Genomic DNA, 24,871 nt, shown 5'->3' on the forward strand with positions numbered 1-24,871 from the left:
TCTGATTTGATTGATCTTCACTTCGCAGGGCTTTCCACGTTTTTACAGGCCAGCGTCAAGGAAATGAGGAAAAATACGAAAACATAATTAATTACTTTATTTGGACATTAATGACTTCGTTCAGAAGAAGTGTATTAGTATACCTTTTCTAATTTGTCGGTCTGTTGCAATTACCCAAAAATGTTTGTAGTGTTATCTAGATTTCGTGTAGATGAGCTTAATACATATTTATATATCATTGTTAAAATGACGAAAACACATTGTATCTGAGATGACACAGTGGTAAGACAGCGTGAATCTTAACCGAAGATCGTGGGTTCAAACCCGGGAAGCACCACTGAATTTTCATGTAGAGATGACAGCCAAAATTAATTAGTCGATCTCATTTCGAATACTATATTAAAAATTTGCAATCATAGATTGTAATTAATAATATATAATTTGTGATTATAATTCATCTCCTGCTTGACGGTGAAGGAAAACATCGTGAGGAAACCTGCATGTGTCGAATTTCACTGAATTTCTTCCACATGTGTATTCTACCAACTCGCATTGGAGCAGCGTGGTGGAATAAGCTCCAACACTTTCTCCTCAAAAAGGGGGAGGAGGCCTTAGCTCAGCAGTGGGTTATTCACAGGTTGTTACCTACATTATATCATGTTATATTATTGTAAGTGTTAAACTATGGAGGAACTACAAACGGAAGTCTTTAACGAAGAGCGCTTGTTCAAATTCAGGTTCTCAGTATATTGTTTACTTATCCCATATTCTACCATCAAACTGGTCATAACATCTTACTTACCAAGGTTCGTAGTGGGATGTCGCAAAAGGAATATTTAATATTTTTTAGTGCTAATGTTTATGGTTGGTAATTATTTATAATTAGGTAGCATTTTCGCAGTCTACCTATCAATTTTATATTTAAAATCATTTATTTGTTATATTTCTATATTATGACGTACAAATAAAGTTATATCTATCTATCTTATATGGCTAATATCGTGAGGAAATTGGCCTACGTTACAGAATATACGTGTATGTATGTATGACTTTAAGTGTATTTGGTAAGTATTAGTAATTTTGCTTTATTTTTAAAACAAGAGATGTGACGGACAAACATTCACGTAGGATCTTTATCTTACTTAAATACGTGATGAAAGAAATTCTATTATGGTATTAGATATTGAGCGACTGACTGGTTCGTTGGTCTAGCGGCTAGTTTATGAGGCCGCAGATTCCGACTTTGCTGAAAGTTCTCGAAAAGAATCGGGTTAGTAAAAGTTTTTTTTTACATAAATATCTCAGAAGCTGCCCTTGGGATTGTAACTGGAGGACTATATTTCTTCACATACTAAGTGACGAGTAAAATAAATCGAAAATATATTCACCGATTAAAATAATGTAATTATTACAAGACCATTTGTATTCTACATATATTTGCACCTAAGCAATTTCATTTATTATTCATGTGACTATAAAAAAATAGTTTGCATTAAAAAAACTATTTGAAATAGAAACTAAATAATGTTAAAAATATATAACAAAATTTGCACTTAGAATAGCTGTTTTCAATACTTCAGGTTATGATTCAAATTTAACAGGGCGCGAGGTGTTTTCCCGACGACAAAGGAGCAACTGAAAAAAAAATACTCTTCAAAAACGACTCGCTATTCTACTGATGGATTTTAAATGAATATTCAGAGCACAGAGAAGAAACAGAAAAGGGTGGAAAACAGCACTGTTTAAATTTTTACACTGGAATAATAAAGTGGACGCAATCGTAAAATCATAAAAAAAGCAAAAAAATAGCGTAAGAGAGAGAGCAACGTCTCTATTTAATTATGAATTAAGACTGCCCTGTAACGAGATCACAATGTAATTAAGATTACTGGGGCGAGCTTTTCAGAGTGCTTTAGCAAGAAAATAAGTACTTGTCCAATCTTACCTATGTTTTTCTATACTAACAAATTATTTATAGTAAAATTGAACGTTTGTAAAACAAAATAATAAAAACAATTTTATTTTTCTGTATTTAAATGTGGAATTCTCTGCTTAATTAAACACATTCTAAATCTCCGGTATATTTAAACCAAAATTTAAACACACAATTTGTTGCTAAGGGCGTTAGTATTTATGTGTTGTTACTACAGCTATTAGGTAAAGTTAGTTGGTAAATAAAAAAATATACCCTGTGTCCTTCATCCAAAATTCAATAAAAATCGGTTCACAAGACGATTTGCCCTGAAAGTGTATCGGCAGACAGACCAAATACTTTCGCATTTATAATATTAATATTAATTTTACTTTTGTATGATTTTGTATGTATATATACATCATTTATCTATACTGCTCAAAGGTTGACTGGAAGAGATCGCATTCTTAGCCCTTGTAAATTATTTCGTTTTGTGTTTATAGTTATTGTTCTTACTTACAAAAAAAAGTATTTCAGTAATGAGTTGAACTTACTGAGATTATGTAAATAATTTCGATATGATTAAATATGTTATCGAAATATCATGAATAAATAATAACCCTTCGTTATTTATCCAGCTGAATGGGTTTCAAGTAAATCTTTCATACAACGTTGTTACGTACATATTTATCGTATTACGTGATCATTATATAAGCTATTGTAGAAATACATACAATTGTATAATAATCTTATAAGCCACCGGTTCAGAATATAGATTCTACTGAGAAGGACCGTCAAGAAACTCGGTAGTTATTATTTTTTATCAAACAAAAACTTTATATCTAATAAACCTATACAATTATATTTATATATGAGCACCAATGAATACTAACTCCGAGCTCTTTTATCATAAAATCATATACAGTAAAGTACATAAGTCTTATTTATAAATATTATCGTATAACATCAAAATATACTTTATTTAAGTTCTCATAAGGACTTTTGATTCTTCATTTTACAGGATTCAACTTAAATTAACACCGGTTTGAAATGTAAATTCAATCGAGAATCACGGGCAAGAAGTCACAATAAAATCGAACCAACCCATTGACAGAGGAAGTCAATTGAAATAAATTGATAACAAATATTTATCTTTATAATTTTACTTGGTGGTATGGCTTTGTGCAAGCCCGTCTAAGGTAGGTACTATCCATTCATTAGATATTCAGCCGCCAAATTGCAATAAGCATTGTTGTTTTCCAGTTTGAAGGGTGAGTGGCTCAGTGTAACTACAGGCACAAGGGACGTAACATTAGTTCCCAAGATTGCCATCGCATTAGCGATGTTAGGAGAGTATGTATGTTTGTATATTGGTTTATATCTATAAAACTTTTCAGGTTAGTAATAGATTACACAATCTATTTAGCGATGGGTACGTTCCAAATAAAAAAAATTGTCTTGTTTATTCAGCACCAAACAAAATGTGCATTTACGAGCCTCGTGCGCTCAGTTTATGTAAATACACTCGAAAAAACTATGCAATGGGAAACAGAGTTGTTTATTTTTTATTACCGTACTACACATTTCAGGTGAAATTTAGCTCAGACGGGACTAGAGTGGTCTAACTCGGTTTGAAAACTTTCCAAATAATATTCATTTACTTGTTAACATATCAAGCTTTTATCAATAAATCCTCAGAGGAGTAGTAGAGTAGCTTCATGGAATACGCTCTAAGCTTTAATAGGAAATAAAAAATATATTTGCGTTTTAGATTTAGCTCGTGTAATAATGGTTTTCTATCGTGAAAACCATTATTAGATTTAGATTTAGACATAAAAACTGCGAAACTCTTTCTAATATTTTGTCTTTGATAATTGAACGTTAATTATGTTTATATAAAATGCGTAACATATATGAACGGCCCATCGGCGCAGTTGGCAGTTGGTTGCCACTTCGATTCCCGTGACGGGAATCTGGTGAGTCTAGGTGTATTATGTATTCAAGTGTGTACAATGTAATTTTACATTTATTTGAAATTATGTATGTAAATATGTCTAACAGTTTTCAGTTATTTATAACACAGGCATTAAGTTGCCTACCATAACTAAAACAATAAAAATAACTGCTAGTTTGACAGAAGGTAAAATAAAATATTATAAAAATAAAATAAACATAAATAAGTTTGATAGTTAGTCATGATCAAATATGAAGACCATCGTGGGGAGACCTGCATGTGTTGGATGAAATGCATGTCTGCCACGACAAGACGTCCCCTCGGGGAATGATCCACGATTACTCCATGATATTAATTTACTTATTTTATTATCTAAAAGTTTTAAAGACTTTATCGTAATAACAGAATCTGAAAGTTAATTAGAATAATTACGTCGTCCAATAAGAAAGCGGACATCAATAAAATACGGTTTACGAACGAAATCATTTTTAGGATTCATTCGCTCAAAATTATTAATTCAATTTCTATTCAATATGTAAGAAATTTATCTGCAAGTCGGATAGAGATTAATAAAAATTTGGTCCTTAAAGCCGCTAGGGATGTCCCTTTAGGGCGTGCTGGCCTTTTACGAGCTCTCCTTTATTTTGATAACTTAGACTTACACTTTTGGATATTAACATTTCTTTTCAGGTTTAAGCGAGAAAATTATATGATCAATCAATTAGATATAATATTACTTTATTTTCTGCAAAATGAATTTGAATTCTTCATAGAACTATATTTATTTATCAATCAATTTATTTAGTCGATGTGATGTATTAAGTACCTCAAGATTTGGTACATTTCTTCAACCGACCGCACACTTGACGTCAATTTCCTTGGGAATGATTTTATTAGTATCTATACATGTGTTTTCCTTAATCAGCTTGTGTGATACATACGAAGTGGAATAAGGTCGTTTCATTCCACCCTTGCGGAAGCTGATATAGTTATAAATATATGAATGATATGTTACCTTTTTGGCTGCTGAATCTTGGTTGTTATTGTCAGCATGATGTGGAGCGGCGGGCGCCATGACGGTGACGCCACTCTGCGAAAGAAGCTCGTCGGAGCCTCTCTGTAACAAAAATAAATATTATTAAGTTTTTTTGAAATGAAAACGTCTTTAGGCACATTGCACTGGTTTATCGTATGGGATAAACTCGTATCTTCGTGGCATCCACGCCTGTAAATGACTTAAAATATCAGCCACGAAAAAAAAACAATTATAATCACCATTACCATGCCTGAGATCTTATCCCGAAATATAAAGAAACCATCACGCGACACATTAACCCTCCCCTTGCTATAGGATCCATCTCAATTTAAGACAGGGAAATGACAAAGAAGTAAACAGACTGGGCAGAAGAATAAATCACCCAGCGGAATAAAGCAAATGTATAAATAAACGTCGGAGACAATGCGACTCTCGAACTCGGGAGTTTAAATGAAAACGAGAAATTATTGTTAACCGGTGACAAGGCGCGGTAAAAAAAATCATCTACAAAAAAAAAAAACAAATGAAAAAATATTATTTACTATTATGATTAACAGCTCTATAAAATGAAATAATTAAACTACTAGAATACATAATTGAGTTACTACTGAATATCTTGCCAGTACTTTTGGGTACATTCTGATACGATAGAAGCTGTACATTTAATTGATCTTATAAACAGACAATACAAGGAGTTCTCTTAGGAGAGTAATTCTAATTATTATTATTATTATATATGGTGACATAGATTTTATTTTTATAAATAATCCACATATTGTCCAGTCCCACGCTTTGTTCAAACATGGCCATCTGATCCCAAATTAAGCAGAGCTTGTGCTGTGGAAACCAGAAAATTGATATACTGCATATATTACTTTTCTTTTGTAAATACATACTTATAGAGATAATTACACCCAGACTCAGGACAAACAGACTTATTCATGCACATAATTATCTGTCCTGGGTGGAAATCGAACTCACAACCTTCGGCGTAAAAGGCTACTACCAACATCGCCAACCGGCCTGTCATAGGTATTTTGATAACCATAAACCAAACATAGTATCTTTAATTAAATTTCAGTAGTAGAAGTTTAAGTAAATAGCGTGTCAAATATTAGAAGCCATTTGACCAAAATACCACAAAAGGCCTAGTTGAATAGACATTTTGCGAACAATGGTCCGTGAGCGTGTTTCGTGGAGCTAATCTGTATGCGGCGGAATATCACTCGCTCGCACCTGCCGGCACTCAGTTATCCGTCACACGAGACACTTAATAAAGCCCACACGTCATTCGTAATGCTTTTTTTTACAAAACGAAACAGATGCTGATGACGAAATTGCTCGCAAAAATCGCGCACTTTGGCTTATTTCTAGTTTTTCGCCACGTGTCGTTGCCTCGGGAGATTATAAATTGTTGGGAGATATTTCCGCATGCATGAGTTTCTGAGCGTTGAGAAAAATGAATATAAATTTTAAATTTAAACAACGAAATTCGAAACCTCGGATAAGGAATCACAATGACATCTAAAAACTTTCGTTTCTAAAGGAATGCGTTCGATTTTTTACTTTTATTTATATTTAAAAAATACTTTTTGTATACATATATTTAAGTTATAAACAATATTCATATGCCATATATAAATAAAACGACGACTATGGCTTTTATGATGTTATTTACAATCCAATAAAACTTCTGCAATAAATCTGCGACCGTTGTACGTGAATCAATATTTGACTATTAAAAAAAATACAAGGCCGTAGATCCGGAGGACCTGGGTTCAACGCCTATGTCGGGCCAATAAAAAGTTATTCGGTTTTTCTGCTGAAAAATCTCAATAGCAGCCCGGAGTGTGGAAGTAAGTACACGCTCTCCCACGCCTCGGAAAGCACGTAAAGCCTTTTTTACGGTGCCAAAACCCTTTCCAGTCGTGTCGGATTGCAATCGGATTATGAGAGTACGTCTGTGTTTAGGTACACGTGTCATAGACAGTTGGTTTATCTCTATTGAGATTTGGCCGCCATGGTCGAAATGGGTCAGGAGGACATCATAAAAAAATACACACAATTGTAAACATTTACAAATATTCCACACAATTTGCATAAAATATTACGTTAACAGCGGGAATCCCATTTTAGGATATAAAGCATTCACTGTAGAAAGAAGAACCGTTCTTTGAAAAAAAAAAGAACTGATAGAAGACCCTATCCCTTGGAGTAATTTTGCAGAGCTCGTGTAATAATTGCTGGAAATTAAATAACATTTTTCACAACAAAGAAATGGCGTGGATGGAAATTTTGTTAAGAAAATGTGGATTTCGTTACAAAACAAGACAAAATTACGTATTCATAATAATCTTTCAAGTTAACGAAGAGTGATGTTAAATTATTTTATAAGTATCAGAAGATTGAACTTTCTTTATAATTCATTAACATAATACATATAATTAAATTAATAATAACATAAGCAAAGAAGAAAATTACAATCTCAAACCGCAAGTGTTATTCTAAACTGCAATGAGAAATATATATACGGAAAATTGTTTCATAAGTTTCACTCGGATTTAATCCACTAAAGACATACCAATTAAAAAGAAATCTGTATATCACTGGTCTTTGGCTCTTAGCTTTTTCTTGTGGAGAAGATTTGGAACCTATACTACACCATGCTGGTCCAAGATTGGATAAAAGATTACGTTAATAGCATACACAATCAGTATGAAGGTTTTCTTTCCGAGTTCGAGATGAATTATATGCAAAATTGACATGAAAACTCAATGCTGCTTGCCTGATTTAAACTTGCAATCTTCGGTTAAGATTCACGCGTTATAACCACTGGCCCATATCGAGACGATACATAAAATTAGTCAAAACTTTATATTTATCTCTGCAATACACGATAACACGATATAGCGTTGAATAAATCTGGTTCAAAATCAATTTATAAAATTGCTCTCACGAAAATGTATTTAGTATTACTATCCATAGAAAATTGTGAATATTTTCCGATCAAAACATACTGAAACGTTCCTCCAATATGTCATTTGAATGAATGTGATACAAGGGCCCTTCGTATCAAAATATTATCAAGAATAAAATATACATGAAAGGTGAGGTTTACTTAGATCAGTCGAACAAACCTCAGGCCTTGTCGGGGAATCATACGTCACTATAAAAGATCTTATGAAAATATTTATTTTATCATTTAGATTCTCGGCAAAAATATATTTCCATTTAATGATCGAGGAAACTGGACACTTTCAAATCTCCCGTCTTTTATTTCATTTCACCAATCATTAAAATATAATATAGAAACAAAATAAATATATGTAAAGTAAGATGGAAGAGACTTGATACATAACAAGTGATACAGGAACGTGGATGTATTCTCAATCAGACAAAAGTATCAAATTCCATTGTCAGCAATCGATACGTATAATCTATTAGTGATATTAAAATGTTCCGCGAAAATTCACAAAGATCGGTCGATGAGATATTTTTGTTATTTCAGAAAGGCACTCCTATTCTACAGATTGCTTGAGTCGATATTATTTCAAGTGTAATTTTCTTCGCGTTTTCGGCAAATCCGCTTTCGAAGTTTACATGCCACATTTTAATAAACACCACTTTCAACTTTAGATTATATTATTCAAATTCTTTGTCAAGAACGATAAAGGGAATTTACACTAATAACAGAGTATATGTGAAAATTAATTTCACATAAATAAATTATTATTAATCGTTACTTGTTTGATATTTTATATTCCATTAAATATTGAAGAGCTGAAATAAAGTAGTGGTCACGAAAAGTAGGTTATAATAAAAATTCGCGCGTTCGAATCCGGGTAAGTACTGCTTGGCGTATTCAGCAGCAGTTTAGTGGATTGAGATGGATGGAGTGAATTAGATTCCAAACCACATTCGTAGGAACACTTACTAGTACTTATATATTATTTGTTGTTAAAACAATGTACAGTACAGTACAGTAACAGCCTGTTAATGTCCCACTGCTGGGCTAAGGCTTCCTCTCCCTTTTTGAGGAGAAGATTTGGAGCTTATTCCACCACGCTGCTCCAATGCGGGTTGGCAGGATACACATGTGGCAGAATTTCAATGAAATTAGACATATGCCGGTTTCCTCACGATGTTTTCCTTCACCGTCAATGTAAGTCAAAATAATGTAGCTATTACATAATACGGAAGATAACAAATGATATAAAGAAATAAACCGCCAATAAACCATTTCTATATGTAGCGATTTTTATGAAGGTCGTAAACACGACCGATAACAAACTATCGACGTCAGATGGAATATTTATGCGACACTAACTCCATTCACGTGTTAATCGAGTCATTTTGTTTCTCTTTTTGTTAAATCATTGGAAATTATGATTGGATTTCTAGAAAGGTCCTTTCATTTCCTAGAAAGGTCGTTAAAATATAAAGATCAAAATGTAAGGAATATTCAAGTATATTTAATCTTCATATTAAAAGACGGTATGTAAAGATACCGCTGGTTCGTAATGTAAGAAACTCAGCAATACTACTACTTATTACTTTCCACCAATTAAATAACGATGGTATTGCATCCAAATTTTACAACAGATTGCACAGATATATCTTTATACATTTATATTATACATCTTACGTCACGGATTCGCCCGTATAAAGTTAATAAAAATATATTAGCATTTTCAGTGCGAAAGGTTTAGTTGATACCATAAGGTACATATATTATCATATTTATTTGTCTTGTTATTGTAAAAGTAATGCCTAAATTTGTTGATGAATTTGATTGAATTGCGTTTAGATTAAAGCTTCGCTTCTGAAACTTAACTGAAGCAAAGTCCTTCAAATTTCACGACTCAATTTTATAGTTTAATATGTACGTTGATAGTCAGTTCGGTAAGATATAGAAAAATAATAATCACAATAAATAACAATACGATGTCACGTTGGTTCAATGAACCCGAAAACTTTACAGCCGTAACAAAATTTAGAAATCCATGAATATGATTGACATTGTTTCCGTTGGTCGAATAAAATGATTTTACGATGAATATAAAAAAAAATCACTTCGGCATTTACTTTATAGTTTTTGGAAACCATTATACCCAATATAAAAATATGGAGTATGATAGACGACCAAGAGAAAAAAAGTATATTTTTATTACTATTAAAATCCCTTACAGGCTAATCGAACTCGACGCGTGTAAATTGTCATTTAGAATAGAATAGAAATGAATATGCTATATTGTACACCAAAAGAGTTACAGAATCATTTTAAACTCAAACATTAAAAAAAAAGAAAACTATTTATATAAAAGGTGGTCTTATCGCTAAAAGAGCGATCTCTTGCAGACAAACTTTGGGTGAAGGACATGAAATAAATAAAGCGGTAAGGGGGTGTACTAATCATTTATATATGTAGGTACTTATAATTTACATATTCATACATATACATATAAATAAATATATACATAAACATACATATTTAATAAGTTGGATAAGAGCGTGAAATGTTTTCATGCGTGATATACTTTGAGTTGTAATGGCACAGTGGAAAGATCGATATTAATCGGAGACCTCGGGTATAAATCCGGACGAGCACTAATCTGGTGAAATATTCTATTTGAGATCAGGCGTTTGCCTCGCAGTAAGAAGGCATTAACTTTCTTTATAGTATTTTGTGTATGTAATACTACAATTTTTTTAAGTTCTATAGGATTTAACTTGTCTGCAAGATTGGTACATTGGATATTTACTTAAGGTTCCGTAACGTAGGTCAGAAAGGATCGACGTAATAATTAATGTCCGAATGAGCTGTGAAATATAAAAGAAACTTTCTTGTTTTACATTATTTATTCTTATTATGAACGTATTTTTAATTTATGATCATAACACTATATTATAGGATAAATTTTAAAACTTAATCAGGCAAAAGTAATAAAACTTGCAATCAAATGGCACAGCGTTCTTGTCCGCGACGAAATCACACCCGACAAAGTTACGATGCATCGCACATTCATCCCGAATGTCCAATATCGTCACAACGTCTCGGAATAAGATGTCGAAATTAACGATCACGATAATATTTGTTGCTTCAGCGCTGCCAGCTTCGCAAATAATTAATTACACCAATTTGTTCAGCGCTTATAACGGGCATTTGTCAAGCACCCACCCGTAGCGGATGATTTTCGCGCAAACTTCATAATCGATACTAGGAATCGATTAACGGACACTCTTTGCCATAAGTCATTAGAGATGAGAAGCCATGCTTTAATAATCTGCATTGTTTTCTAAATTATATCGCAAATTATAAATTTAATTTGCGTGGGAAATATTAAAGTGAAGAAGTAAGTGCGCAAATACAGGTGCAATCTCTTTTCCATCAATCTCATAATTTGATAGGACGACGACAGAATTTAGACACAAGAAAGGCTTTACGTTTTTTCCGAGGCACAGGTGTAATCTTACCAACTTCCAGACTCTGCACTTTTACTTAGATCTATCGACAGAAAATGATATTTGACCCAATGACTTTTTATTTGTCTAACCTGGCCTCGGGTACCTGCGGCCTTGACAAAAGACCCCATCAGAGGCAAATTAAATATCATAAAATTGAATATTATAATAACCTTTCATTTGTAAAGTTTCAGTCCCTAGACATTCAACTTCTATTAAATATTTAAGAATGATCTCAAGCAAATTGAATATACTCGTATAGTGTAAAAGTTAACAATTCTCATCACAAGAAACAGTCCTCTTAACCCCAGGACAATATAAAGAGACATTAGTCGCTGTCACAACTCTACTTTATAGGGAAAGTAGGAGCAGCAAGTTTGCACGAACAAAGTTATCGAGGCTGGTTACTTCAGTAATGAATAGAGACGCCAGCCGTTAACCGCTACTCGAGACCAACTCGCCTACCATTTTAACTTCTGCTCCGCGATAACTGAACTATGTTGACCTGCTCATTACTCTAATGCGAGAAACTCGGTATCTTGTTTTATTCCTTTATTGCTAAGTTAATTAACGATATCGATGTATTTATTGAACAGATAGCTACGGTAATGTAGAGAGAGAATTTATATGCAGCGTTCCTTTTTCATAGGACAGTATGTATAAATGAGGCACCTGGTGGTTGGCTCAAACACAAACGTTGGAACTGTAAAAATAAAACCCCATTATAATAAATAATAATTAAACTCTACCATTCAAACGAAACAATCTAATACGGAGTATTAATATTTTATAAAATAACCGATAAGAACGATAGTAAAAAAATATTTAAAAAAAATCGTAATTTCAATCTTATGTTATAAAATATTTTAAAATATTCAATACAATATTATATACATTATATAAAAGCGTGAAGTTAGTATTTGTTAATTTTCAAACAACATATATAGATTCAGTTTTATTGACATATGTTCTGTAAGGCCTTTAAATCAGTAACTATTTCTACTAAATCTTATACTACTAGTAAATCTTGTAAAGGACGATTCAAATGCTTGTAATATCTTTAACGACATGGCGATGATATTATATCAATATTTTTGACAAATTGTCTTAAAGAACATTGCAATGAAAGTGCTTATAGAACATCGTTTAGCTGAAATTAATATGGCCTTTAGAAGAATTGTGATTTACAGTAGTAAGAGGAACAAAGGGCAGCGTTTAAAGGCGACATTCATTTGCATGCGAGGCAATTTGAATAAATATCGCGGGCAAGCACATTGCTTGTATTTTATGTAATCCATTATTTTATTTTAAACAGTTTCAGGAAACTTTAATTATAATATTTTCTTTAAACGTATTATATTCTACGAATGTTATTTTTCTTTGTTCCAACCACTGTATTTTGATATTAGCAATCTGTTGTTTACTTATGTTTAATATACAAGTTTATTGCTGCTGTGGCTAACATATACGTCTGCTTGTTAGGTCCTGGGTTCAAACCGCGGATAGATCGAGATACCTGGTTTTTCTCTTATATAATTCTCATATCTCTCATAATATTAAGTTTTAAACTTCGGTCTAAAAGACCGAAGTTTAAAACTTAATATATTACGCTTATTTTGTTTATAACACAGTCTGAAATAACTACTTCATAAGTTATGTACGCAATCCACTCGATGAATTTTGCAATGAGAGTGCGATCTTAGGTGTAAATGCACAATAAAATTCTATTTTCGACTTTATTTTGAAAGCAATAAGATCTATAAGAAAAGCAAATAAAGAAATGTCCGTTGTTACGCTCACATCTAAGGAACTATCAAACTTGAACGGCACATTTGTCTAGTAAATAATATTCAATTCCATGGAGTCTACTTATTGGACTTCTAGTTAAATGACTTTAGTAGAATTGTTGGATAAATTTAGCTTGAATTAAGATATATGTTGTCTCACAAAAATGGAATATGCCGAATAGGCAAAGGTGAAATGCTGTTCTTCCCAAGCGATTGATAAATCTATACTATAAAATTTAAGTTTTTTTTATAACCCTTAGTGGAAAAATAACTTAAACCGTAAAATTAAAACTTATACTAAAAGATCCAGCGCGTTTCGGAGAAGATTTAAGTAGGTAATATCAATTGTGAATTTCATTTTCTTGCTATAAATAAAAGGTTTATGTAATTATAAAAATACATTGAGGTTAATTTTAAAATCTAAATAGACTAAGTTTTATGAAAGTTATTTTGTTCTTCAAGAAATTTAAAAGTATTTTGATAGACAAGTCTTTTGGGTATCAAAATATATATTTTTTATAATTATTAAAAGTTGAAAAATTACCAACGATTATTAAATCGATTTTTGTTGCTTCATTATTCAAATCATCATTCATGTAATTAGTTAATAAAATTTAAGCATTTATTTACATTTCAAGTATTTATTTTCGAACGTTACTTAAATCGATCGTAGCACATTTCTTTAAGGCTGAGGAAAAAGCAATTAAAGCGCAAGTTGTCGCGTCGTAGAGCGCGTGATTGAATCCACGTACGGCGTCTCCGTCAATCGAGCGAAAGAACGATCGATAACTTAGCTCCGTGAAGAAAACAAATAGATTCTTTATAGCAATGTAGGAAGGTAACAATTCACCCCTCAATGGGCCGTACGGGATCTAAAGCGATCGTAATTTCGTCGGGCAATATTCCGCCTTTTCATATTTTCCTTTTGCCTCCCAAATGTTATGCCATGCCCGATACACGGCCGCGATTTTGTTTGTATTTCAAGCCCCTCGTCTCTGCGATTTAGTATATCGACACGTGAAGTATCATTTAAGCAAATAACACTCCAATTTTTCGGGGTTATGAGATCTTTACGTGACATAATTTATCTTCTTGAATATAATTTTGATATTTTGCATCCTAGCAAGTCGATGTAATACAAGTTTTGTGAGAAAACTTTATTCAAAATATATTTGGTACAGATTTGAAAGTTATGATCCAGCGATCCTTAAATTGTATGCCCCAGTAGTTACAAATAAATACAGTTTATTTGGATATGTTTCGGTGTGAAAATCTTATACAAATCAAAGAGACACAGAGTATAAAATATAACATAGTCTATCATACATTCTATGTACATATTTATGAATTTATTGATTTCAGTAACAGCCTGTGAATGTCCCACTGCTGGGCTAAGGCCTCCTCTCCCTGTTTGATCCTCCTTGTTGAGATCAAATCTCACGATATTTTCCTTCACCATCAAGCTGATGAATTGTAATCACATTAATACATAAATATGATTTTAATAATATGAGAAAATGTAGACGATAAGTTACATATAAACATTATCGTTAATCTGGAGTTATTATATTATAAATTATTATTATAAGTATATTAAAATATTAGTATGTTTTGAAAATGAAACAAACACGCCGTTTTCTTTAAATATTCATTGAGGTTTAATAAATACGTATAAAATAATTCAGGGATGAACACAAATATTCAAAGGATGGTGTTTCAAAGGCAGTAACCAGTGTTTGCATTAATGTCTCTATGACTGCTATCCGCAGATATTTAAACGCCGCGAGCGTTTCGCTAAGATAAATAAAAATTACTGAAATTTAAACACTTTTTGTTCATATTTTGCTTTGGAGAGAATTCCTCTCGGATCTGAGTTAAATAACATTCTATATAAAATAACTAAAAAATAATACAAGCATGAAATTGAGCTATGTGGTTTTTTGTATGCGCGTAAAAACACAACGAAATCTATTAAATACTTTTCAATATACAATAATAATATCCTCCAGACCGATTTCGGCTACGACGGCCAATCTCAAGAGAGATTAGCCAACTGCGCAGGAGATATTATAGTGCACATGTGTGTGCGCAAATACAGGTGCGATTTCTATTCCCTAACTCTCATAATCCGATAGGACGGCAATCCCACACGACCGGAAGGAGTCCAGGCACAGGACCATCGGCTTTATGTGCTTTCCGAGGCACGGGTTTTCACACTTCCAACTTCCAGTCTCCGGGCTGCCACTGAGAATTTTCTGACTGAAAAACCCAATAACTTTTTATTGACCCGACCTGGGAATTGAATCCAGGACCTCCGAGTCTGCGGCCTTATATCTAGCGACTAGATCAACGAGGCAGTCAAAACCGACGAGGCTGTTTTTTTCAATATACAACACATACATACAAGATCCTCACATTATTTGAATTTTTATATTGATGCAACATTTTAAACTGAAGTACATTTTCGCTTTGTGAAATCTTGTCTTCAATAAAAGTAGAGATCCAGAAGTCGACGACTTTTTATTTTGAATGTATTGAAATGATATTTTAGAGCGAAGAAGTGCATACACCATGCAAAGTATATATTTTGTATTGAGGAAACAGTAAATTCATTTTGAATTTATGATATTGTTTTAATCAATAATATTGAACACTTTATCTTGAAAAAGTATTGAAAAACCATTATTTATTTTACAAATAGTAAAACCAGTTTGTATTTTTACTTGTGGTAGAGCTTTGTTCAAGCTCGTCTGGGTAGGTACCACCCACTCATCAGTTATTCTACCGCAAAACAGCAGTAATTGGTATTGTTGTTTTCTAGTTTGAAGGGTGAGTGAACCAGAGTAATTACAGGCACAAGGCACATAACATCTTAGTTCCCAAGATAGGTGGCGCATTGGTAATGTAAGCGATGATTAACATTTCTTACAATGCCATTGTCTGCAGACGTTGGTGATCACTTACCATCAGGTGGCCCATATGCTCGTCCGTCTTCCTATTGTATAAAAAAAAAGTACATAAAATTAATTTACATTTAGATAACGGGTGAATCAAGGGTGTTTATTACTATCGACCATAATTATAAAAAAAACAATACACAACGTTTTCTTACTAGATATTTTTATATGTAAAATGAAAAGTTTAAATAATTGAAATATTTGACTCAGTATTTCATTTGTCGAATATAGTAAGTAGTGAGTTGCCGGTTCTTCTCGGTAGAGTTTAACTTTCGAGTCGGTTACATTGAATTTAATCCTGTGACATACTTGAATAAAGAATATTTTGATTTCGATGGATAAGATTTATTACATACTTTTGCTATTTTGTGTCTAAATAAATATATACATAAAAGCTATTTATATAAAATTTGTTATTTTTTTTTTTTTTTTATAGAATAGGAAGGCGGACGAGCATATGGGCCACCTGATGGTAAGTGGTCACCAACGCTCTTAGACATTAGCATTGAAAGAAATGTCAACCATCACTTACATATCCAATGCGCCACCAACCTTGGGAACCAAGATTTAATGTCCCTTGTGCCTGTAATTACACTGGCTCACTCACCCTTCAAACCGGAACACAACAATATCAAGTATTGCTGTTTTGCGGTAGAATATCTGATGAGTGGGTGGTACCTACCCAGACGAGCTTGCACAAAGCCCTACCACCAGTAAAAAGTTTAAGTGTTGTTGTTGTGTTTTCTCTTTCTGTCATCATTAATTTGACATTCGAAAGAAGAGACAGAATACTTTACCTAGTCATCTTCACAACTACATTTGTAAATGTAACAGCCTGTAAATGTCCCACTGCTGGGCTAAGACCTCCTCTTCCCTTTTTGAGGAGAAGGTTTGGAGCTTATTCCACCACGCTGCTCCAATGCGGGTTGGTGGAATACACATGTGGCAGAATTTCGATGAAATTAGACACATGCAGGTTTCCTCACGATGTTTTCCTTCACCGAAAAGCACGAGATGAATTAAAAACATTTCAATTTATTAACAATTTCTGTTTATAATTCATCTCAACTACATTTATAGATACTTATTATAATAGTTTATACACACATCTGTTAATGTGTGTATAACCTACTGTATCTGTGTGTGTTTCATGATTAACAAGGTAATTCGCGTCAAGGCGTACTTTTCGAATTATCATTAGTCACAGTTTCCGCTAATATAGGTTGTAAGGCAGCCCATCTAAGTGATGTGCTTCCGATCTCCCCAGTAATTGCCTAGATGGACGTTGGATCCCATTCATTCATCTTAACTTCGATCATCTCCTTCCTCATCCAAAACACCCATTATCGGCAGAGTTTCTTGTTATATTGAGTAAATGTTTAATAATTACGATAATATATTTACGCATCATATATGCTATTGGTAAAACTATAACTTTGATAATATATTTATTTTGCCAAACATAATAAAAAGTAAAAAAAATAAATTATATATCTATGAAATCTTATTATATTGAAATAATTTTAATCATATATAACTGAAATTTATTACGAGAATAACAATTGTTTTAAAGATATTTAGAATTAAGGTGCTTTAATATACTTAATAATGATTTTATTGTACTCGGCTAATCCACAGATGACCACTGCGAAAATCCGGTATTTAAAATGTATATATTATAAGCAACGATAAATCTACAGCCAATTTATAAAGTAATAACTCACGATGTTTTATTTACGAGATGAATTAAAGCACATAAAAAGTCATCTGAGCTTGCCCGGATTAGAACCGGCCATCTTCGGTTAAGATCCACGATTTCTAAACACTCGGCCATATCGATTAAAAAAAATCTGAATACATAGTGACGTGTAATTAAATTACTGCAAACTTTTACATACGACTCGGAGCTACAAAGCGTAATATTTTAGTGGATTACACCAAGTGTACGGACGGTGTTCCCAAAATAGCTGGAGTCAAAATATCGTCCTTGACGCATTAATGGAGTTAGCTTTAGCATAGAGTTGTTCGCAAGGGCTCTGCGGTTACAACAACCGTATTACGAGTCTAGAATACGTGCGCCGTGGTACAGATACTTGCATGGATGTAGTTATAACCACGAGGGAATCGTGAATTTAGATAATCAATTTGTGTGAGAAATTGAATCACTTCAGTGTAGAGGCCGTTAGTGTGTGAGTTCTCATTAGGGACTTTCGGAAAATCATTACATAGATCATGTTTTGTTAACATATAGGCATTTTGTATATGAATACTATCTTATAAAAAATAATTAATAAAAAATAGATTAATGAAAATGAAATAATAAAAATAAAATGTTTGAATGTCTTAATAACATATTATAGAATAGGAAGGCGGACGAGCGTATAGGCCACCTGATGGTAAGTGGTCACCAATGCCCATAGTATTGTAAGAAATGGTAACCATCGATTACATAGAAAATGTACCACCAACCTTGGGACCTGACATTTTATGTAACTTGTGCCTGTTATAAACACTGGATCACTTACCCTTCACACCGGAACACAACACTACCAAGTACTGCTGTTTTGCGGTAGAATATCTGATGAGTGGGTGGTACCTACCCAGACGAGTAAATGTTTTTATTAATACTATATGTTGCAGGTAGTTATGAGTTTATTATATATATTACGTCTTTATAATGTTTATCTAGTAATTTACTCTTAGGTTGTCCCGTAGACATTGCTTTTAAGCAATAGGATTTTTTTAAAACTCTTTAAAGATTGCATACTTTGAAACATTTAATTTTATATAGAGTAGTTTATTACTATCATTATTATCGATACTGGAAATAATGTTTATTATTAATAAATAAATAAATAAAATATATTTGCTAATTATCCAATAGCACACTAAAAACTTAGACTTAAACTTAACTTTAAACTAAAAACTTTGTTGATTTATACAATTCATATTTTTATATTACTTAGAAACTTCAATCATACACTTCATATGTTGTATGCTGCATACTGCAGCTTAGCCTATAACAATTGTAATTCTGTATAATATTTTTATATTAATCGGACCTAATAGTTTCCTATAATTGTATTTGTGATTTAAATCTAAACAGTCCAGTCATGAATCCCTTGGAAATATTTTGCCACTTCGTATGTTACCTGAAGCGGGGAAGGGAGACAAAGTAAATATGTCCTCGTCCCAGCGGTCCCCGGAGGTCCCCACATTTTATCGGGGAGCGATCGGCTCTCGGGTCGGGAAATGAATTTAAAACGTGTTTGCGGGTAATCTGTTATCGGTCCCTTGTCTCTTGCTTGAATATAGACGTTCGGACGGACCTATGTCGTTGAGATTTTAGGACTTTAGCACCCTTAAAACATTCATATATATATTATTAAGTTTGAAGTTTACAGTAGTTTTCATTTTTAATGATACAGTTCTATATAAATTCATAAAACATACATAAGATGAAATGCGGAATTGGTATCTTGTTACATGGAAGAAAATCATAATACAATAAAGTAAGCGCTATAAAATTTCCATGCAAATTTGTAACGAATGTAATAAAATGTAAAACATATAAGCAGTCGATGCTGTATGGAAGCAGACTCTAATACGAACAACGCTGGGTTAATTATTTCGTCACAAGAACCCTCGTAAGCCAGTGTAACAGCGCTTCAGACGAGCTCGGGGGGACCATAAAAGCTACATAATGCGCGGCGACGTAAAACTCTTATTATTTTAGTATCTGCGAAACGGTCGTGGAAAACATCTCGTAAAATAAAACCTGTCGCTATAAGATGCAAGTCCCTCTCGCAGAGACTGTTCAGCCAATGTGCGAGCTCTAAATCCAGGTGGATTCAGCTCGGACACCGGTTAGGATAGAATACGCGAGCTAGGTGGATTTCTATGGAATATGTAGACTTTATGGCAGCCCCGGGATAAGTTTCCATTTTAAATTGAAGAGAAACTCTGAAATGTTGGCTCGTCTGCCGTCGGGCAGCGCGCGGATGAATAAAAATTCCAGTCAGCGTAGCGTACCGAAATATTAATACAACGAAGTTAGATGTTAGTAAACAAATGATGCGATGGCGCAGCTTGTGGAATTTTTCGTTATTTATTTTGAATCAGCTCGAATACTTTATTATAAAACTGAACACGGAACTTTAAATATTCGTTTGAGTTTTCCATACTTAACAATTGAACATATATTGTAAACAAATAACACCAATTCATTATAAAGTGATGAACAATTTAAGTAAGAGAACTGATTTTTTCCAGTATTTTTTTTTGTCGAAAATGTGACTAAGTTTCGGAAGCGCCCATTTACATAGTCGATGTCAGCGCGATGGTGCGTGGCGACTTCAAATGGGAATTATAATACCAAATTGAATACAAAACTTTCCTTTCAGTGCTGAGTAATGGAGGAGACTATGCACCGGAACAATCGAAAAGACAAATAAATGAGAGAGGAGACGAGACACTGACTCTGTTGAAATAATAAGTGCCTGACGCCTTTTTTGACGTTCTTGCCGCGCTTTTTTTTGTAACGATAAATTTTTACGCTTTGATCTTTCCAATTCAAATAGGCTTTTCTCTCGTCGAATCAGAAGTTATAGGAATATTTCAAAAGCTTTAAGTGAGGCGACGGAGCGGATTTTCCTTCCCACCTGCTATATCATTCTGATTGAAATGCAAATGGAACGGTGTCCATTCGAAACGTATTTATTTTATAATTCTTAGTTAATCTCCGAAATTAAGCAGCCATAATATCAATATGTACACTTTACCTTCAATCCTATAATTTCTTAACGTTTCTAGTCTCTGAAAAGACGAGAAATTCCACAATTAAGTTTACACTGTGCAAATTGTTTCAAAAAGAAATATCTCTCTGGACACAAAACGAGATGATCTTAAAATTTGCTTAACAATCTCGGACGATTTATTATTTCATTTCAAGTTATTTGCGTTATACGAGCAGTAGCTCTGTATGGATGAAATAAAATATTATAATATGATCTATAATTTTTATGGTCTATTAATTTTAAGTTATTGACTAAAATTTCAAACTTTGAAAAATAAAAATCATATATATTACGTCTATTATTAATTTTTTTTTTATCCCAAAAAAGAATGTATTTACTTATTTTTCTGGTATATTTGTTTGGCTTTATAATGTTGTGTAATAATTTGTTAATTTTTAAAAGAACTATAAATCGTTCGAAGAGAGCTGTTACAAAATATTAGCCTATGCCGTTAGTGAATTGTTCTCTGGGTTGTGTCTGGGTAATTTCCATACATTTCAAGTTCTATCGCCTGCGGGACGTTCGTTCTTTTGTTGATAAATGTTTGACGGGAACTCCGGGGACGCCATTAAAAGTTTTTTTTTCGTGAATAATTCCAGTTTACATACGCAAATATTTACTCTTGAGTTTGCCCGCACTCACCTACTCGGTGATTTCTTTTCATAGAATCGCTTGTTCAAAGAACGACGAATTTCTTCTGAATGGAGCGTTGAATAGGTAATTGGAAAACTTTGCTCTTTTACCGAATAATTTTCGTCACTAAATGTTTGTACATTACAGCGATTTACAATAAAATAAAATGTAACAATGTAAAAGTAAACTGAAATTCACATATGGTGAATTATTAAACATAATTGATTAATAAAAACAGTAATCGAACTTGGAATGGGACGAAGATTATTTAGAGTGTAACTATTTATCGCTCCTTCTGATTTCAAACTTTGATAAGAAATACAGTAAGTGGTCTTGAGGTTGTCTGTGGAAGAAATATTAAGTTCGCTGAGCTATAACTCAGTAACGATCAGATTGTAGACGTTCCCGCTTCGAGGTTAGATAGTTTGGATAAGAGTGCGTCTCGGCAAGACACGTGTAGATAGTCTGATGTTTGGATTTCCGATGCGTAATAAAAGTAATGTTTAATATAATTTATAATAATAAACAACTATATCTAACTTTCTTCTTCTATAACACAAACTCGTGTACATCAACAAATATTTATGAAGTATTACATACAGGAACTACAATGTTACGTTGAATATAAAATATATTTTAATCAAACATTATCGTATCGGATGTGTACAAAATTATGTGCTAATATTTTGGTTATATCGCGAACCGTGTAAGGGTATCCTCATAAATAATTTTAAGGATCAGTGAAAGCAACCAGCGCGATTATTTCGCGCTAATGAAATTAATAAGGTAAATTTAGCCGTTGTTAGAGGCTTCATTGCATTAAAGCGGAAACGCTCATTTGTTCTACTAACTCGCGTTTCAAAGTAGCGTTTCTGTTCTATAGTGGCTTAACATTTTTTTAATTATATTTAAAATTAAAAAGCGAATACAATTCTGTATAAAAGTGTAATATTTTTTTCTTGACTAGGTAGTGGCTAGATTTATGAACTTTAGATCTCAAGGTCCTGGGTTCGAATCCGGGTCGAGTAAAAAACGGTAATGGATTTTCTGTGAAGAATTCTCAGTAGCAGACAGGAGTCTGGATGTTGGCAGTGCTTACTTTTCCATGCCTTTCAAAGAACTTGTCCAGGTTGTGATCTCTTGTCGATGAAGTCGGATTGCAATCCCATCGGATTATGATAGAGAATGGAATGTGCACTTGTAGAACATAGCAATCATGTGCACTTTGCAAATAATAATATACAATCAATATTTATTCCGTCTAAAATGTGTTATTGACACGTTACATATAACATAACATAACTAGTTTAAGTTCTTATAAATTTTATTAATATAATAGAATTCATGTAAATCAGACAACTTCGTTAACTTTTATTTTGACGTCGAAATCAGTTGACATTTTATATGAGACGAACTTCAAACGTTGGAACGCAAGAAGTATTTACTGCGAGGAAAGCGGGATAAGTCAGTTGTGTTGAAATTGAAGAACAATAAGTCTAAAACCAGTCTGTATAATATAATATGCGTGTAAAGTAAATGTTGGATAATTCTCGCAATTACTTTATATTTGTAAATTATTATGATCGAGTTAATAATTTTATATGTGAAGCTCTTTTTAAATTAATAATCCGTTTTTCTGCATTTTTGTTTGTGTTTTATTAATCCTGTTAATGCCTATTTTATTCTTTACCTTATATTATTATATGGTTAAATTATTTGATTATTAAACTGCACATAAATGGTTAAAATTAAATTAAAAGTTAGTAGATTTAAATTATAAGTGTATTTGAAATAACTCCATGAAACATTTTAAATAAATTATGACTCCCTTTTATAAAGGACACTGTGAGCTGTTAACAATCCACAAATGGAATTTTAAATGGAATTATAATAAACGATTTTTATTCATAACTTATATAGGGCCCGCCTATTTCTTTGTTTCCATTTTTAATGGGACATTGCCCTTTGATATCGATATTATTAAACCCACTCCTAATAATCTAACTAAATTGTGCATTAGCATAGTTAAGCAGAAAAAAAATTACAAAGCCAAAATAGAAAAAAGACTAGTAAAAAGCGGAGGTTAATCGACCATGCAATATGTAGCGAAAGGTGTTTATGTGAACGCTTCTGCGAGTTAGCGCGGATTTTGGAATGCCCGCAAACTGAGTGGGTTAAATGGACCGTGGGCAGAGCGAGGCCCACTGCACTTGTTGCAATTTCACTCTACTCCACGACTTAATTGTACCGAGTATGCCCTTACATTCGCTACAGACGAATAACGTTAATTTCACTTGGTAAGGTTAGTTCCATTACACTAATTGCAAGCTACATTTCGTCTAAGCATCTCAGAACTTTGGCCAGCGGCGAAGACTTCGCGAACAAACTCGAGAAAATTCACGGAGACCAACTACGAAAGAGTATGGAAGCCTTTGGCAGACGGTTTCAGTAAAATTTCTGACCGAGAACGAGGACACTTCGTTAATATTACTAATTAAGCTTTTAATGTAATTGAAAGACTGAAGACGCGTCTTGGTTGTGCGCTCTCGCTATACTTCACGTTTGCCGTCAAAAATACTTTTAGATAAATTACTTAGAGGGAGTTCGGCGCGCATACAAATCGACTCAAGATACACCATATTTTACCTCACGGAAGACCCCTTCGATTTACACACACCTTTAATAGGGGGACGACGAAGTCGACGTTCGAGTCTCGATGAAAATTAAGTCATTTCCGTTATGAAAAGTCGTGTTCGATCTTTATTACTAATAGAGTCACGTCACGAAAAGAATATCCGATGCACAATTAAAGATAAAATGAATTCAGAGTGTCCCAAATCAGAGGTGGGCCGATATTGTCGTCGATCGCTAGGAGGCAAATAATTGGAGAAAAGGGGCACCTGTGCTCGATAATGCGACGCCCCGTCTGGTCGAAAGGGCGAGGAATCAATTAGGCTGTTCCCGAATTGCGTAACGACTCTAGTTACGAGCGGTGCGAGTGGGTACCCAGCTGCTTTTTCCTCATCCAACCTCTTGTTATTGCGCAATCGACATCCGACTCCGCAGATTAAGACATTATGAATTCATCGAACCTATTTTTATTAATGACTTATAAATAAAAGTCCCCTTAAAATTGAGTTAAAGAGAAATATTAAAATCGTTTGTTATATATATATATTATATATGACTTAATACTTGTTATATATATTATATATGACTTAATACTTAAGGAATAACTATCCAAATTATTTTTGGATTAAAACTAAATTAAAACAAAAGCTTGTTCATGTTATAGTTATAGTTTTGCTTGTGAGCAATCGTATGTGAATTATTA

At 33.1% G+C, this 24,871-nt stretch overlaps 1 protein-coding gene across 11 annotated transcripts in view; it reads right to left on the minus strand.

Moving 5' to 3' along the window:
- The window catches only part of LOC126768786 (polypyrimidine tract-binding protein 1), a 462,213-nt gene that overhangs the window by 54,349 nt on the left and 382,993 nt on the right, over positions 1 to 24,871 (minus strand). For all 11 annotated transcript variants that reach the window (XM_050487100.1, XM_050487107.1, XM_050487104.1 and 8 more), the window contains one exon: positions 4,882 to 4,983. In XM_050487100.1, coding sequence (XP_050343057.1) covers positions 4,882 to 4,983 — 102 coding nt within the window. The remainder of the gene's footprint in view (positions 1 to 4,881; positions 4,984 to 24,871) is intronic.

The sequence above is a fragment of the Nymphalis io genome, chromosome 5 (genome assembly GCF_905147045.1).
Source record: "Nymphalis io chromosome 5, ilAglIoxx1.1, whole genome shotgun sequence".
NCBI lineage: Eukaryota > Metazoa > Arthropoda > Insecta > Lepidoptera > Nymphalidae > Nymphalis > Nymphalis io.